Here is a 17,285-nt window from a genome sequence, read left to right as displayed (position 1 = left end):
CTCTAAGTGGGAAACACAAGAGAAGAAAAGGACCCACAAAAACAAACCCAAAACAATTAAGAAAATGGTAATAGGAACATACATATCTATAATTACCTTAATCATGAAAGGCTTAAATGCTCCAACCAAAAGACACAGGCTCGCTGAATGGATACAAAAACAAAACCCATCGATATGCTGTCTACAAGAGACTCACTTCAGACCTAGGGACACATAGAGACTGAAAGTGAGGGGATGGAAAAAGATATTCCATGCAAATGGAAATCAAAAGAAAGCTGGAGTAGCAATACTCATATCAGATAAAATAGACTTTAAAATAAAGAATGTTACAAGAGACAAGGAAGGACACTACATAATGATCAAGGGATCAATCCAAGAAGAAGATATAACAATCATACATATATATGCACCCAACATAGGAGCACCTCAATACATAAGGCTACTGCTGACAGCTATAAAAGAGGAAATCGACAGTAACACAATAGTAGTGGGGGACTTTAACACCTCACTTACACAAATGGACAGATCATCCAGACAGAAAATTAATAAGGAAACGCAAGCTTTAAATGACACGATAGACCAGGTAGACTTAATTGATATTTATAGGACGTTCCATCCAAAAACAGCAGATTACACTTTCTTCTCAAGTGCGCACAGAACATTCTCGAGGATAGATCATGTCTTGGGTCACAAATCAAGCCTCAATAAGTTTAAGAAAATTGAAATCATATCAAGCATCTTTTCTGACCACAACGCTATGAGATTAGAAATCAGTTACGGGGAAAAAACGTAAAAAACAAAAACACATGGAGGCTAAACAGTATGTTACTAAATAACCAAGAGATCCCTGAAGAAATCAAAGAGGAAATCAAAAAATACCTAGAGACGAATGACAATAAAAACATGACGATCCAAAACCTATGGGATGCAGCAAAAGCAGTTCTAAGAGGGAAGTTTATAGCAATACAATCCTACCTCAAGAAACAAGAAAAATCTCAAATAAACAATCTAACCTTACACCTAAAACAGCTAGAGAAAGAAGAACCAACAGAACCCAAAGTTAAAAGGAAAGAAATCATAAAGATCAGATCAGAAATGAATGAAATAGAATCAAAGAAAACAATAGCAAAGATCAATAAAAGTAAAAGCTGGTTCTTTGAGAAGATAAACAAAATTGATAAACCATTAGCCAGACTCATCAAGAAAAAGAGGGAGAGGCCTCAAATCAATAAAATTTGAAATGAAAAAGGAGAAGTTACAACAGACACCGCAGAAATACAAAGCATCCTAAGAGACTACTACAAGCAACTCTATGCCAATAAAATGGATAACCTGGAAGAAATGGACAAATTCTTGGAAAGGTATAACCTTCCAAGACTGAACCAGGAGAAATATAAAATATGAATAGACCAATCACAAGTAATGAAATTGAAACTGTGATTAAAAATCTTCCAACAAACAAAAGTCCAGGACCTGATGGCTTCACAGGTGAATTCGATCAAACATTTAGAGAAGAGCTAACACCCATCCTTCTCAAACTCTTCCAAAAAATTGCATGGAAGGAACACTTCCAAACTCATTCTATGAGGCCACCATCACCTGATACCAAAACCAGAAAAAGATACTACAAAAAAAGAAAATTACAGACCAATATCACTGATGAACATAGACGCAAAAATCCTCAACAAAATACTAGCAAACAGAATCCAACAACACATTGCAAGGATCATACACCATGATCAAGTGGTATTTATCCTAGGGATGCAAGGATTCTCCAATATACGCAAATCAATCAATGTGATACACCATATTAACAAATTGAAGAATAAAAAGCATATGATCATCTCGATAGATGCAGAAGAAGCTTTTGACAAAATTCAACACCCATTTATTATAAAAACTCTCTGGAAAGTGAGCATAGAGGGAACCTACCTCAACATAATAAAGGCCATATACAACAGACAAACCCACAGCAAACATCATTCTCAGTGGTGAAAAACTGAAAGCATTTCCTCTAAGATCAGGAACAAGACAAGGATGTCCACTCTCGCTGCTATTATTCAACATAGTTGTGGAAGTCCTAGCCACGGCAATCAGAGAAGAAAAAGAAATAAAGAGAGAATCCAAATAGGAAAAGAAGAAGTAAAACTGTCACTGTTTGCAGGTGACATGATACTATACGTAGAGAATCCTAAAGGTGCCACCAGAAAACTACTAGAGCTAATCAATGAATTTGGTAAAGTTTCCAGATGCAAAATTAATGCACAGAAATCTCTTGCATTCCTATACACTAATGATGAAAAATCTGAAAGAGCAATTAAGGAAACACTCCCATTTACCACTGCAACAAAAAGAATAAAATACCTAAGAATAAACCTACCTAGGGAGACAAAAGAGCTGTATGCAGAAAACTATAAGACACTGATGAAAGAAATTAAAGATGATAGCAACAGTTGGAGAGATATACCATGTTCTTGGATTGCAAGAATCAATATTGTGAAAATGACTCTACTACCCAAAGCAATCTACAGATTCAATGCAATCCCTATCAAATTACCAATGGCATTTTTTACAGAACTAGAACAAAAAGTCTTAAAATTTGTATGGAGACCCAAAAGACCCCGAATAGCCAGAGCAGTCTTGAGGGAAAAAAGCAGAGCTGGAGGAATCAGACTCCCTGACTTCAGACTATACTACAAAGCTAAGTAATCAAGACAATATGGTACTGGCACAAAAACAGAAATATAGATCACTGGAACAGGATAGAAAGCCCAGAGATAAACCCACACACCTATGGTCAACTAATCTATGACAATGGAGGCAAGGATATACAATGGAGAAAAGACAGTCTCTTCAATAAGTGGTGCTGGGAAAACTGGACAGCTACATGTAAACGAATGAAATTAGAACACTCCCTAACACCATACACAAAAATAAACTCAAAATGGATTAGAGACCTAAATGTAAGACCGGACACTATAAAACTCTTAGAGGAAAACATAGAAAGAACACTCTTTGACATAAATCACAGCAAGATCTTTTTTGATCCACCTCCTAGAGTAATGGAAATAAAAACAAAAATAAACAAATGGGACCTAATGAAACTTCAAAGCTTTTGCAAAGCAAAGGAAACTACAAACAAGACGAAAAGACAGCCCTCAGACTGGGAGAAGTTATTTGCTAATGAATCAACGGACAAAGAATTAATCTCCAAAATATATTAACAGCTCATGCAGCTCAATATTAAAAAGACAAACAACCTAATCAAAAAATAGGTGGAAGACCTAAATAGACATTGCTCCAAAGAAGACATAAAGATGGCCAAGAGCACATGAAAAGCTTCTGAACATCACTAATTATTAGAGAAATGCAAATCAAAACTACAGTGATGCATCACCTCACACCAGTTAGAATGGGCATCATCAGAAAATATACAAACGACAAATGCCGGGGAGGGTGTGGAGAAAAGGGAACCCTCTTGCACTGTTGGTGGGATTGTAAATTGATACAGCCACCATGGAGAACAGTATGGAGGTTCCTTAAAACCTAAAAATAGAACTACCATACGACCCAGTAATCCCACTACTGGGCATATACCCAGAGAGAACCATAATTCAAAAAGACACATGTACCAAAATGTTCATTGCAGCACTATTTACAATAGCCAGTTCGTGGAAGCAACCTAAATGCCCATTGACAGACAAATGGATAAAGAAGATGTGGTACATACATACAGTGGAATATTACTCAGCCATAAAAAGGAACGAAACTGGGTCATTTGTAGAGACGTGGATGGATCTACAGACTGTCATACAGAGTGAATTAAGTCAGAAAGAGAAAAACAATATCATATATTAACGCATATATGTGGAACCTAGGAGAATGGTACAGCTGAACCAGTTTGCAGGGCAGAAATTGAGACACAGATGTGGAGAACAAACATATGGACACCAAGGGGGAAAGTGGTGTGGGTGGCTGGTGGTGGTGTGATGAATTGTGAGATTGGGATTGACATATATACACTAATATGTATAAAATGGATATTTAATAAGAACCTGCTGTATAAAAAAATAAATAAAGTTCAAATATTCAAAAAAATAAAGCAATTAGATATACTTTATTTAAGGAGATAAAGATAATATTGAACTATACACATGTAATAGGGAACTATAAAAAGGAAAACATTATATTGGAAAAACAAAACTTATAGAATTGAAAAATACAGTGACCAAAATTAAAAATTCAGTAGAAGGATTTAGTAACAGATTAGATACAACTGAGGACAGATTCAGTGCACTGGAAGTTAAGTCAGAAGAAATGACCTATAACAAGGTTGGCCAGCTCTTTTTGTAAAGAGTCAACTGGTCAATATTTCTGAGTTTGGGGGCCTTTGTTGTCTCTGTCACAACTACTCATCTCTGCTGCTGTAGCATGAAAGCAGCCATAGAGAACACATAGACAAATGAGTAAGGCTGTAGCTATATTCCAACAAAACTTTGTCTATGGACACTGAAATTTTAATTTCATATAATTTTTATGTCATTAAATATTATGCTTCTAATTTTTAAACCAACCATTAAAATGTAAAAGACATTCTTAACTCAGCGACCATACACAAAACAGATAATGAGTCAGATTTGCCTCACAAATCATACTTAGCTGGCCCTTCACTGAGAATGCAGCAGACATATCTGCATGGGAATGGCCTCCCCGCCCCAGGTGTTTTCTATTCTTAAGAACCTATTACAGTTGACCCTTGAACATTTAAACTGCAGTGCATCCACTTATATGTGGATTTTTTTCAACAGTACATACTACAGTACTACATGATCTGTGATTGGTTGCATCTGAGCATGCAGAATCATGGTTATGGAGGAACTGCATATATGGAGGGCTGACTATAAGTTATATGCGGATTTTTGACTGCATGCAGAGTCAGTGCCCCTAATCATGTTGTTGTTCAAGGGTCAACTGTTTATAGAAATACACTTAAAATATCTCTATATCCAATGATACTCCAAAAACCTGGAAATAGATGTCTTGGATTTTTTTTGGTCTTCATTATATTCTTTTAATTATGTCTTTGTGGAATAAATGGCTTCTACTTCCTTTGAGAATTCCCTGCTACTTGTGTCTTCATGACAGAATCACTTGTCAGTGCTGTGAAGATTATTTAAAATACTTATATGCAATGAGCTGTACAAAACCTTGTCTTTTAACTGCAAACTCTGTTGTTCAGGAGGGCAATATTTTTTGGAGGTTAAAAATGTGGGCTGTGCTGGGCTTCCCTGGTGGCGCAGCGGTTAAGAATCTGCCTGCCAATGCAGGGGACACGGGTTTGAGCCCTGGTCCTGGAAGATTCCCACATGGCGCAGGGCCACTAAGCCCCTGCGCCACAACTACTGAGTCTGTGCTCTACAGCCCGCGAGCCACAGCTCCTGAGTCCACGTGCCACAACTAGTGAAGCCCGCGTGCCTAGAGCCTGTGCATCGCAACAATAGAAGCCACTGCAACATGCACCACAATGAAGAGTAGCCCCCACTCGCCACATCTAGAGAAGCATTGCTTCTGTGCACAACAACGAAGACCCAACACAGCCAAAAAGAAAAATAAAATAAATAAATTTATTTTAAAAAAATGTGGGCTGTGGAGTCAGACGTTGATTTTTAAAGCCCAGTTCCACCTCTTACTAACTATAATCTTGAGCGAGTTATTTAACTGTTATTGCTCAGTTTCTTACTATAAAGTGGGATCATAATAATTGCCCAAGTATGAGATTCAACCTATCCATTTACCCTTATTGGTGTCTGGTAAACTGGGAAGGCTATAGCCCCAAAATCAAACCTTAACCTCAGCTTGCCTCCTGCTTCTTGCCCCAGATTTCATTTCTTCAACTCATTCATTTAGCAAATATTTCGTGAGTACCAACTATGTGCTTTGTAATTGGGATAAAACCGTGAAAATTTTAAGCCATATGAACAGCCTTGTAAGCTTGATTGGAAAGGATGTCTTGTGAGCTGAAGTCTTCGTGAAGGGGGAGAGAGTAAATGAGAACAGCAAGGGAGGGTAGGAGGTAGTATTTCTGGATAGCATGAGCAATGAACAGGTTTTCTTTTTTTTAAGGAAGGTGACATACTGGTGACTCGGAAGCATAAATGGAGTACAAAGAGGATATGAGGGACCTTCAGATGCATGGGGTATAGAAGAAAGAGCAGCCTCCATCACATAGGGCTGTAGAGGAAATGGTGTTTTCAGTGAAGACCCAGGTTTCTATGAAATTAGAAGATGGAAGGAACATTCACTGAAGAAGTCGAGGCTTCGTGGAAGACAGTGGAAAGTTAGAATATGGTGAGGTGGGAGAGAAGTGGGAGATTGAACCATGAAGAAGAAGGAGACAGCAGTGACTTGAGCATGAGAAAACCGATGAGGATGTCATTGAGGGAGTGAATAACCAGGATGTGAGGCTGGCGTGTTGGCCTCAAAGTTGTCCGAGAATTAACCTTGTGTTCCCTGGGGGGTAGGCACTCAGGCTGCTCAGTGCAGTCAGCTGCAGCCCAATTGGATGATGCCTCCAGAGGGTTCAAGTCTGGTCCCTGGAGAGGCTCTGGCTTCCCAAAAAGGAGTCTACTGTTCAAAGCGGAGGGTCCTAGGGAAAGGCTCAGGGCTACAGTCTGCTGCCCAGACATCGAGGTAAGTGCTTCCTCATTCATTCAACAGCTTCCTTGAGCAGCTACTGTGTATCATGTGCTATGCTCTGAGGATATACCAGTGAACAAGGTGGTCAGTAAACAAAAAGTGTGATAAACAAGTAACGTTTTCAGTGTCTTGGAAGGTGATGAGTGCTATGAAAGAAAATAGAGCAGGACAAGGGAATGCTGGAGAAGAGATTGCAAGTTTAAATGGGACGGTCAGGGCAAGCCTCAATGAAAGGTAGATTTGAGCAAAGACTCAGTGGAAGAGAGGGAGTTAGCCCTGCCTGTATCTGGAGGCAGAGCATTCAGACAAAATCCTAAGGAAATCTCAGTCTTGGTTATGAGGAACATGACACCGGAGCTGGGGAATGTGCCCATTAGTCCAGCAGAGACAGGAACCATCTGGAGTCTTGAAGGTGCCAGATCCTGGTGTCCAGGTGTGTTTTTCCTGAGCTGATGTCAGCCTTCTGGAAGCTGATTTAATTAAATGGTGGTGTCATCTGTTTCAGCTGGGTGTAGGTGGGTGCTCCGTGTGCTGGGAAAGCTCCTGTCTGCTGCCACAGTATGATGTTTTATGGTTGCCATGTGGGCAAGAGCATGGAGGCGTTAATGCTCAGTCTCATTTCATAAGGAATTCCTTGTGAAGACAAGGATATAGGAGCCAAAACTAACAACTTTTAACCCCCAAAGGCTTGTGAAAACCAAGCCAATTGTGAAAGACCTATAAACATGGGGCAGTCTAAAATACACCCTGAGGCATAGCTTACTATTTCCAGAACAGCCTGTCAAGTTCCCTATGGCTGCATGGGGAACTTTCCCCTGTGGGGAAACTGTTTATTGACCACCTACCATATGCCAAAAGCCAAATTCCTACTTTGTAGCCCACCTGGAGCTCTCAGCACAGTGGTTCTTAACCTTGACTGAATACTGGAATCACCTGGGGAGCTTAAGAAATTACTGACGCCTGCCTCCCACCCCCTAGAGATTCTGAAGTCATTGGGTTGAGGTGTAGCCTGGGCTTTGGGATTTTTAAAGCTCCCCATATGAGTCTAATACTGCTCTAAAAGATTCCGTATCCTGTCTGAGGAACTCTTCACTTTCCCAGGTGATTGATACCAAAAATAAACTCACCTTTGAGGTGAGGCCCCTGCCTGTACATAGGACATGTCTATATACAGTGTTTCTCAGCACAGGACTTCACCACCCAGAGATTCTGATTTAGTTGATCAGGAATCAGGCTCAGTTACCTTGATGTTTAAAAAGTTCCACCAGGTGATTCTAACATGCCAGGGTTGAGAACCAGGGTATAGCCGCCAAGCCTATCACTATAACCATATTTGAATAGAGCATAATGACTACCGCAGAGTGTAGTAGTGGTTATGTTAGGACACTTGGATTGTGAGTACTTTTTTCCTTTTGAGTTTACCTTTTCTGTATTGTCCTTATATACCTTTAAAATGAAAAAATATATCTGGATGTGCCTTCTTTTCTGTAATTAAAAAAAAAAGAAAACTTTCGGGACTTCCTTGGTGGTCCACATTTCCACTGCAGGGGGCGTGGGTTCGATTCCTCATCGGGGAACTAAGATTTTACATGGCGCGTGGCGCAGCCAGAAAAATAAAACCCAACCCCCCCCAAAAAAACCCGCAATCTTTCATTATGATCTCTAGGTCTCTAAATACTATTTTCAAAAATCCATTTTATATTAATTTTTGGTTACCAGCCCTTTCTCTAGTTTTTTTCTTCATGGTCTTTTAAAATCTGAATCAATTGAAGAGTTTCCTGTAAATTCTATTGGCCTATTTAAATAGTTCTTCATTATCTATACTTGGAATAGATATTTGTGTAAAAACTTAATATCTGTCTTTTCTATGCTGTCAAAGCTCCAAGAGGTCTAAGGATGAGACATGATAAGTCTGGAGGAATGAGCAGACCAAATCCTGCAGGGCTTTAGAGGTAACAATAAGAAGTTTGGGCTTCATCTTGAAGGCAAAAGGTGCCATTGAAATATTTTAAGCAGTTGAAAAGCATTAGTTTTGACTTGTAGGAAGGTGATTTTGCCTGTGGGAAGGTAGATGGGTTGGAGAGGAGCAGAAGTGGAAAGAGAAATAAGACTTAGGAGACCTGCATAGAAACAAAGAGTAGGGGGACTTCCCTGGTGGCGCAGTGGTTAAGAATCTGCCTGCCAATGCAGGGGACACGAGTTCAAGCCCTGGTCCAGGGAGATCCCACGTGCCACGGAGCAACTAAGCCCGTGCACCACAACTACTGAGCCCACACTCTAGTGCCCATGAGCCACAACTACTGAGCCCACGTGCTGCAACTACTGAAGCCTGCGCACTCTAGTGCTGGTACTCTGCAACAAGAGATGCCACTGCAATGAGAAACCCGCATACTGCAACGAAGAGTAGACCCTGCTCGCCGCAACTAGAGAAACCCCACCCTCAGCAACGAAGACCCAACGCAGCCATAAATAAATTAATTTAAAAAAAAGAAACAGAGAGCAGAAATCAGTAGAGAAAATCAATAAAACCAAAAGCTGATTCTTTGGCAATATTAATAAAAGCAGTAAACCTCTAGCCAGGCTAGCCAAGAAAAAAAGAGAGAAGGCACAGATTACTAATATCAGAAATGGAAGAAGGATCATCACTACTGATCCCATGGATATTAAAAGCGTAATAAAGGAATATTATGAGCAACTCTGTGCCCACAAATTTGATAACTGAGGTGCAATAGACCAATTCCTTGGAACACACAAACTACCAAAACATACAAGAGGAAATAGATCATCTGAAGAGGCCTATATCTACCAAGGAAATTGAATCAATAATTAGTAACCTTCCAGAAAACCAGGCTCAGATGGTTTCACTGGTGACTTCTATCAGACATTTAAGGAAAAGATGATACCAATTCTCTACAATCTCTTCCAGAAAATAGAAGCAGAGAATCTTTCTAACTTGTTCTGTGAAGCCAGCATTACCCTAAAACCAAAACCAGATAAAGACATTCTCAACTACAGACCAATATCTCTCATGAACATCATGCAAAAATTCTCAACAAAATATTAGCATATTGAATCCAGTGATGTACAAAAAGAACCACACACCTAAATGAAGTGGGATTTATTCCAGATATGCAAGGTTGGTTCAACATTAGAAAATCAATTACTGTATTGTATCACATCAACAGGCTAAAGAAGAAAAATCGTATCATATCTATAAGATGCAGAAAAGCACTTGATACAATCCAACATCCAATCTTGATTTTAGGAAACACTCTCAGCAAAATAGGAATGGAAAGAAACTTGCTCAATAAGATAAAGAACATCTACAAAAAATCTACATCTAACATCATGCTTGATGATGAGAAACTAGATGCTTTCCCCCTAAGTTTGGGAAAAGGCAAGAATGTCCCTTTTTACTACTCCTATTCAGCATTATACTGAAAGATCTAGCTAATTCAATAAGACCAGTAAAGGAAATAAAAGGCATAGATATTAGGAAGGAAGGATTAAAACTGTCTTTGTTCACAGATGACATGATTGACTATGTAGAAAATCCCAGAGAACTGGCAGAAAACTCCTGGAACTAACCAGCAGTTATAGCACTGTTCCAGGATACAAGGTTAATATCCAAAAGTCAGTTGCTTTCCTATATACCAGCAATGAACAATTGGAATATGAAATTAAAAACATAATATCATTTAAATTATGACACACAAAAAGAAATAGGTATAAATCTAAATATATTGATATATATAAATTTATATATATAATTACAAGACTCTGATCAGAGAAATCTAGATAAATTGAGAGCTATTCCATGTTCATGGATAGAAAGATTCAATATTGTTTAAATGTCAGTTCCTCCTAACTTGATCTATAGATTCAATGTAATCTCAGTTAAAATCCCAGCAAATTATTTTATGGATATCAACAAACTTATTCTAAAGTTTATATGCAAAGGCAAACAACTGAGAACAGTCCACATAATACTGATAAAGAAGAACAAAGTTGAAGGACTGATGCTACGTGACATTAGACTTAAGACAAAGCTACAGTAATTAGGACAGCATGGTATTGGCAAAAGAATAGACAAACAGACCAATGGAACAGAATAGAGAGTCCAGAAATAGAAATACACCAATATAGTCAGTTGATCCTTGACAAAGGAGCAAAGGCAATTCAACAGAAAAAAAAGGATCATCTTTTCGACAAGTGATGCTAGAACAATTGGACATCCATATGTAGAAACTAAATCTTTCACCTTACACTTTTCATGAGAATTAACTCAAAATGGAATCTAATAGACCTAAATGTAAAACACAAAACTTCTAGAATATAACAGGAGAAAATCTGTGTGAACTTGGATTTGGCAATGAGTTTTTGGATACAAAACCAGGAGTACAATTCATGAAAGAAAAAATCAATAACTTGACTTACTAAAATTAAAACCTTTTGTTCTGTGAAAGACACTGATAAAATAATGAAAAAACAAGCCACAAACCAGAAAAAAGTACTTGCAAAACACGTTTGATTTTTAAAAGACTTTCATTCAAAATATACAAAGAACTCTTAAAACTCAGCAATAAGAAAAACAACCAACCCAGTTAAAAACAGGCCAAAGGCTTTAACAGACACCTCATCTGACAAGATATATACAGATGGCAAATAAGCATATGAAAAGACACCCATATCTCATGTGTCATTAGGGAAATGCAGATTAAAACAAGAATAAAATATCACCACACCTATTAGAATGGCTAAAATACAAAATACTGACACATCAAATGTTGGCAAGGATGTGGAGCAACAGGAAGTCTCATTCATTGTTGGCAGGAATGCAGAATGGTTCAGCCATTTTGGCAACATACTAAAAAGCTAAACATAGTCTGACCACATGATTTAGCAATTACTGTTGTAGGTATTTACCCAATTGAGCTGAAAACTTATGTCTATACAAAACTGCACACAGTGGCACAGTATGGCACAAATGTTGCACATTGCTCCGGTTTATACAGTAATAAGGGCCTTTTTGTTTAATTATCTTTAAAAAATCATAGTCGCCAACAACTGGAAGCAACCGAGATGTCCTTCATTAGGTGAATGGATAAACAAACTGTAGTACATACAGACAATGGAGTATTATTTGGCTCTAAAAAGAAATGCACTATCAAGCCATGAACAGGCATGGAGGAACCTTAAATACATGTTGCTAAATGAAAGAAGCCAGTCTGGAAAGTCTACATACTATATGGTTTCAACTGTATGACATTGTGGAAAAGGAAAAACTATGGAGACAGTAAAGAGATCAGTAAATAGTACGCTACAGATCTTATGAGATTTATTTAGCCTTTCCACTGAGCTCAGTTATGCAGTGGCTTGCCAGTTGAAGACAAGTCCCTGTATATGAGACGTTGGCTTCATTTCAGCGGCCCTCCTTCCCTGTTCCCAGGAGTCTCCTGATCTTCCTGCCGATAGGGCAGAAGTTTGGAGACGGCCAAGTGAGTTGGAGAGAATAATCCAAGTAAGAAAAATTTTTAAAAAACAGTTTTTTTCTTCATTAAATTAGTGAAATGGGGACTTCCCTGGTGGCGCAGAGGTTAAGAATCCGCCTGCAAATGCAGGGGACACGGGTTCGGGCCCTGGTCCGGGAAGATCCCACATGCTGCGGAGCAAGTAAGCCTGCACGCCACAACTACTGAGCCTGTGCTCTAGAGCGCGCGAGCCCCAACTACTGAGCCCGTGAGCCACAACTACTGAAGCCCACGCACCTAGAGCCCGTGCTCCGCAACAAGAGAAGCCACTACAACAAGAAGCCCACGCACCACAACGAAGAGTAGACCCTGCTCGCTGCAACTAGAGAAAGCCTGCGTGCAGCAACGAAGACCCAATGCAGCCAAAAATAAAAAATAATTAATTAATTAATTAAAAAATATTAGGGGCTTCCCTGGTGGCGCAGTGGTTGAGAGTCCGCCTGCCGATGCAGGGTACACGGGCTTGTGCCCCGGTCCGGGAAGATCCCACATGCCGTGGAGCGGCTGGGCCCGTGAGCCATGGCCGCTGAGCCTGCACGTCCGGAGCCTGTGCTCAGCAACGGGGGAGGCTGCGGCAGCGAGAGGCCCGCGTACCGCAAAAAAAAAAAAATTAGTGAAATTATGATGATAATTCAGGTGGTCTAGAAGTAGAAAAAGCAGAAGTCAAACATTAAAACAGTAGGAATAGTTACTGACATTTGTATAGCCTTTCAAAGAATGTTCTGTCCTACATTGTTGCAGGAAATCATTTGATCTTCCCACCAGTCCTGTATTTATTAAAGCTATTTTAAGAGTTAAGAGAACCGATTATCTCATGCCTGAGGTTACACAACTAGTAAGTGGAAGAGCTAGTTACTTAAACTCCGGTCTTTTTACCTTTAAGCCCACTCTTCTTTCTACCAAAGAAAGCAAAGGCTTTGGTGAGAATAAAGGATGGGTTTAAGAGTCAGTTTCTCTTGTCAAAAATGATAATAATACTTACCCCAGAGTAGGGCTGCTCCAAGGGTGTGCAGGGTCCTGGCTAATACTTTTGTAAGGTCTCTGCTGTATAAATAAGTTGATGGGTCCATGTGAGATGTAATGACTTATTAATGAGGATTTAGAACAATAGGGAAAGAAGAGATACTTATGTATGTGTATATTATCCAATCAGTGCACATGAAGTTTCTTCAGAGTATCCAGATACCCCTTCTTTCTGTTCGGGTTCAGGAACCATCTCATCATGTTTTTTTTATTGTCAGGTGCATGATTCCTGGCTAATTTCACATCTCCCACCGTAAGAAAAAGGTAGCAGTACTGCTATTATTTACAGTGCCATGGCTTTCTGGAACCTGTTTTATAGAAACAATATAGATCTTCTTGTCTCTTCAGTTCTCCAGTACCCTTTATTTCATGCTGGTTACATCATTACTCTTCTTTTTTTTTAGCATCTTTATTGGAGTATAATTGCTTTACAATGGTGTGTTAGTTTCTGCTGTATAATAAAGTGAATCAGCTATACATATACATACATCCCCATATCTCCTCCCTCTTGCTTCTCCCTCCCACCCTCCCTATCCCACCCCTCTAGGTGGTCACAAAGCACGGGGCTGATCTCCCTGTGCTATGCAGCTGCTTCCCACTAGCTATCTATTTTACATTTGGTAGTGTATATATGTCCATGCCACTCTCTCACTTCGTCCCAGCTTACCCTTCCCCCTCCCCGTGTCCTCAAGTCCATTCTCTATGTCTGCGTCTTTATTCCTGTCCTGCCCCTAGATTGTTCCGAACCTTTATTTTTTTTTTAAGGTTCCATATATATGTGTTAGCATATGGTATTTGTTTTTCTGTTTCTGACTTACTTCACTCTGCATGACAATCTCTAGTTCCATCCACCTCACTACAGATAACTCAATTTCGTTTCTTTTTACGGCTGAGTAATATTCCTACATCATTACTCTTGATGCCACACTATCCTTATCCTTCATTCTGCCCACAAATACTGGCTTCCAGTGACTCCGAAAGGTTGTGACTGTGCTTTGCTGACAATGACCACAAATGCAAGTCTTACCCAGAGTATGAAGGGGAAATGTGAACTGTAATTAGTTTGTCGTCATGTTAAATTTACCATTTGAAACTATCAAGACTGAATCATGAAGAAATAAAAATCCAAACAGACAAATTACTAGTAAGGAGATTGAATCAGTAGTCAGAAACCTCCCAACAAACAAAAGTCCAGGACCAGATGGCTGGTGAATTCTACCAAACATTTAAAGAAAAAATGCCAATCCTTCTCAAATTTTTCCAAAACATAGAAGAGGAAGGAACACTTCCAAACTCATTTTATGAGGCCAGCATTATCCTGATACCAAAACCAGACAAAGGCACTACAAGAAAAGAAAATCACAGGCCAATATCTTTGATGAACACAGATGCAAAAATCCTCAACAAAATTTTAGCAAACAGAATTCAACAATACATTAAAATTCAACATACACTGTGATCAAGTGGGATTTATTCCTGGGATGCAAGGATGGTGCAACATCCATAGATCAATCAATGTGATAAACCACATTAATAAAATGAAGAGAAAAAAATCATATGATCATCTCAGTAGATACAAAATAAGCATATGACAAAATTCAACATCCATTCATAATAAAAATTCTCAACAAAGTGGGTATAAAGGAAATGTACCTCAACATAATAAAGACCATATATGATAAACCCACAGATAACGTCATACTCAATGGCAAAAAAGCTGAGTCTTTCCTCTAAGATCAGGAACAAGACAAAGATGGCCACTCTCACCACTTTTATTCATTGTAGTACCAGAAGTCCTAGCCAAAGCAATTAAGAAAGAAAAAGAAACAAAAGGCATCCAATTTGGAAAGGAAAAAGTAAAACTGTCTGTATTTAGAGGTGACAATATTATATATAGCAAATCCTAAAGATTCCACCAAAAAAAAAAACCTGTTAGAATGATTTTTAAAAATTCAATAAAGTTGTAAGATACAAAATCAATATACTAAAATCAGTTGTGTTTCTATACACTAATAATGAACTATCAGAAAGAGAAATTAAGAAAACAATCCCATTTACAGTTGCATCAAAAAGAATAAAATACCTTGGAATAAATTTAGCTTAGGAGGCGAAAGGCTTTTTACAATGAAACTATAAGACGCTGATGAAGGTAATGAAGAAGACACAAATAAATGGAATGATATTTTGTACTCATGGATTGGAAGAATTAATATTGTTAAAATGTTTATAGTATCTAAAACAACGTACAGAGTCAGTGCAATCCCTACCAAATTTTATCATTTGAAATTTTATAGTGTAAACAGAGAATAGCACATCTTCCAGCACATGCTTCTCTTGGACTCTTTTAGCCCCACATGCCTAGGTCTAAGGGCTGTACTCCTTAAAGGATTATTGTAAAGTTACATTAGATAATTATGTCAACTGTGTGTGTGTGTGTGTGTGTGTGTGTGTGTGTGTGTTTTAATAAAATGTAGAAACAAAATTGAATTGGAGCAGTTGCAAGAGATTCCTGGTGGAAAGTCTCGGTGAGAATTGCATATACAGCTCAGGCTAAAGCGTTTGCGAGAGCTTACTAGAGAGCATCCTCCCAGACAAAATGAAGTAAATTACAAGGCCCTGGAGACAAAGATAAACTGCAGTAATGTCAGCTCCAGAATCACTGATCAAAGAGCAGAGTGGCTGATTTGTTGAGAAGATACTGCAGTGCCCAGTAGCAAGAGCTGAAAGGCAGGGCCTCCAGAGCTGAGAAATACCCCAAATTCCAGATCACGCAAATCAAGCAGTCCCTCTTCTCTTAAAGTGATACAAGAGACATGAGACAGTGCCTCCATGTTTATCACAGATCACTGTAAGTGAGGCAAAACCGTATAGAAGCCCAAGTCTGCAGTGGAGTTCCCAAAGAGCAAAGGGTCAGTGATGCCCAGGGCAGGATGTATTGGCACACCCCAGATGTGGGTGAATGAAGAGACGGTTGATAATTCAGGAAGAGCCAGCAGACCTGTAATCGTGGGGGAGAGGCAGTCAGAGGAGATAGAAATTGTCCTTAGGGAGAAAACTTTCCATCTTGGAGCTTGAAAGGCTCTATGGCAGTATTAAATAACCTTTCTTACATAAAGGCTATTTCAGGAAAAAAAAAAGAAAATGAAAATGTTTAATGACGAGCTGGGATTACTAAAGCTAACCTAAGCTGCTTCTGCGATTTCCCAAATCATGTCGTCATTCCAGAAGCATCCCTCTAGTAATTGCAGAAGTGCATCTTCCAGGAAGGTTAGAGAGGATAGAACTGAAGAAGCAGTGGTGGGGTGAACTCTGTGCTGAGAGTTCTTACCTGTGTTTATAAGCAGGTCCTCCCAGCACGACTGTACTGGCTACCTTGATTAAGTTGCTATATTTGCTTTAAAAGAAGCTAATATTTGTTAACTATGGTTTGTGAGGCAGTGTGCTAGGTGTTACACACATGGTCTTACTCTGTTCTTGCAACCAGTTCCTTGAACTGCTTCCAGTAAACTAGCACCTGGAATGAGGGAGGGGGCACAGTAGGGGGCTAAGTTCAGTCTTTTCTGAGAGGTTCTAGAAATTAGCCCATTGGTCACGAGATGCCCAGCAACACTGATCTATACAGTCCTAATCCTCAAAGTCCTTTCTTCATTTTCTCCAGCCATCACCACCTCATACCCACACTTCCTGTCAATTAACCTTCCAAGTCAAGGTAACCAATTGAGTTCAGTCCAAAAAACATTTTGTTGGGTACTTATATAGTCAGTGCCATGCATGGTACTCTGTGCTAGGCACTATACTCAGATTTCATGGTCTGGGAGAGAAAGATGTTTAAATGGACAGTTATTCCTTTTTTTTTTTTTTTAATTTATTTATTTATTTTTTGGCTGCGTTCGGTCTTGGTTGCTTCCTCTAGTTGCTGTGAGCAGGGGCTACTCTTTGTTGCGGTGCACGGGCTTCTCATTGCGGCGGCTTCTCTTTGTTGTGGAGCGCAGGCTCTAGGCACGCGGACTTCAGTAGTTGTGGCACATGGGCTCA

General features: G+C 39.2%; 1 protein-coding gene across 4 annotated transcripts in view; it reads left to right on the top strand.

Annotated features, from left to right (window-relative positions):
- Window positions 1-17,285, top strand: part of ST3GAL3 (ST3 beta-galactoside alpha-2,3-sialyltransferase 3) — a 229,152-nt gene that overhangs the window by 136,179 nt on the left and 75,688 nt on the right. The window contains exon 3 of one of the 4 annotated variants that reach the window (XM_022575500.2): window positions 6,522-6,690. The exons of the other annotated variants lie outside the window; for them this stretch is intronic. Within the exon in view, the coding sequence (XP_022431208.1) occupies window positions 6,563-6,690 (128 nt within the window). The 5' untranslated portion in view covers window positions 6,522-6,562. The remainder of the gene's footprint in view (window positions 1-6,521; window positions 6,691-17,285) is intronic. 4 annotated transcript variants of the gene reach the window in all.

This window comes from Delphinapterus leucas, chromosome 1 (genome assembly GCF_059928025.1).
Source record: "Delphinapterus leucas isolate spDelLeu-1000000601 "Yukka" chromosome 1, BTC_Dleu_Yukka2, whole genome shotgun sequence".
In the NCBI taxonomy this organism is placed as follows: Eukaryota; Metazoa; Chordata; class Mammalia; order Artiodactyla; family Monodontidae; genus Delphinapterus; species Delphinapterus leucas.
Note: the sequence above shows the minus strand (reverse complement) of the source record. Positions and strands in the feature narration are given on the sequence as shown.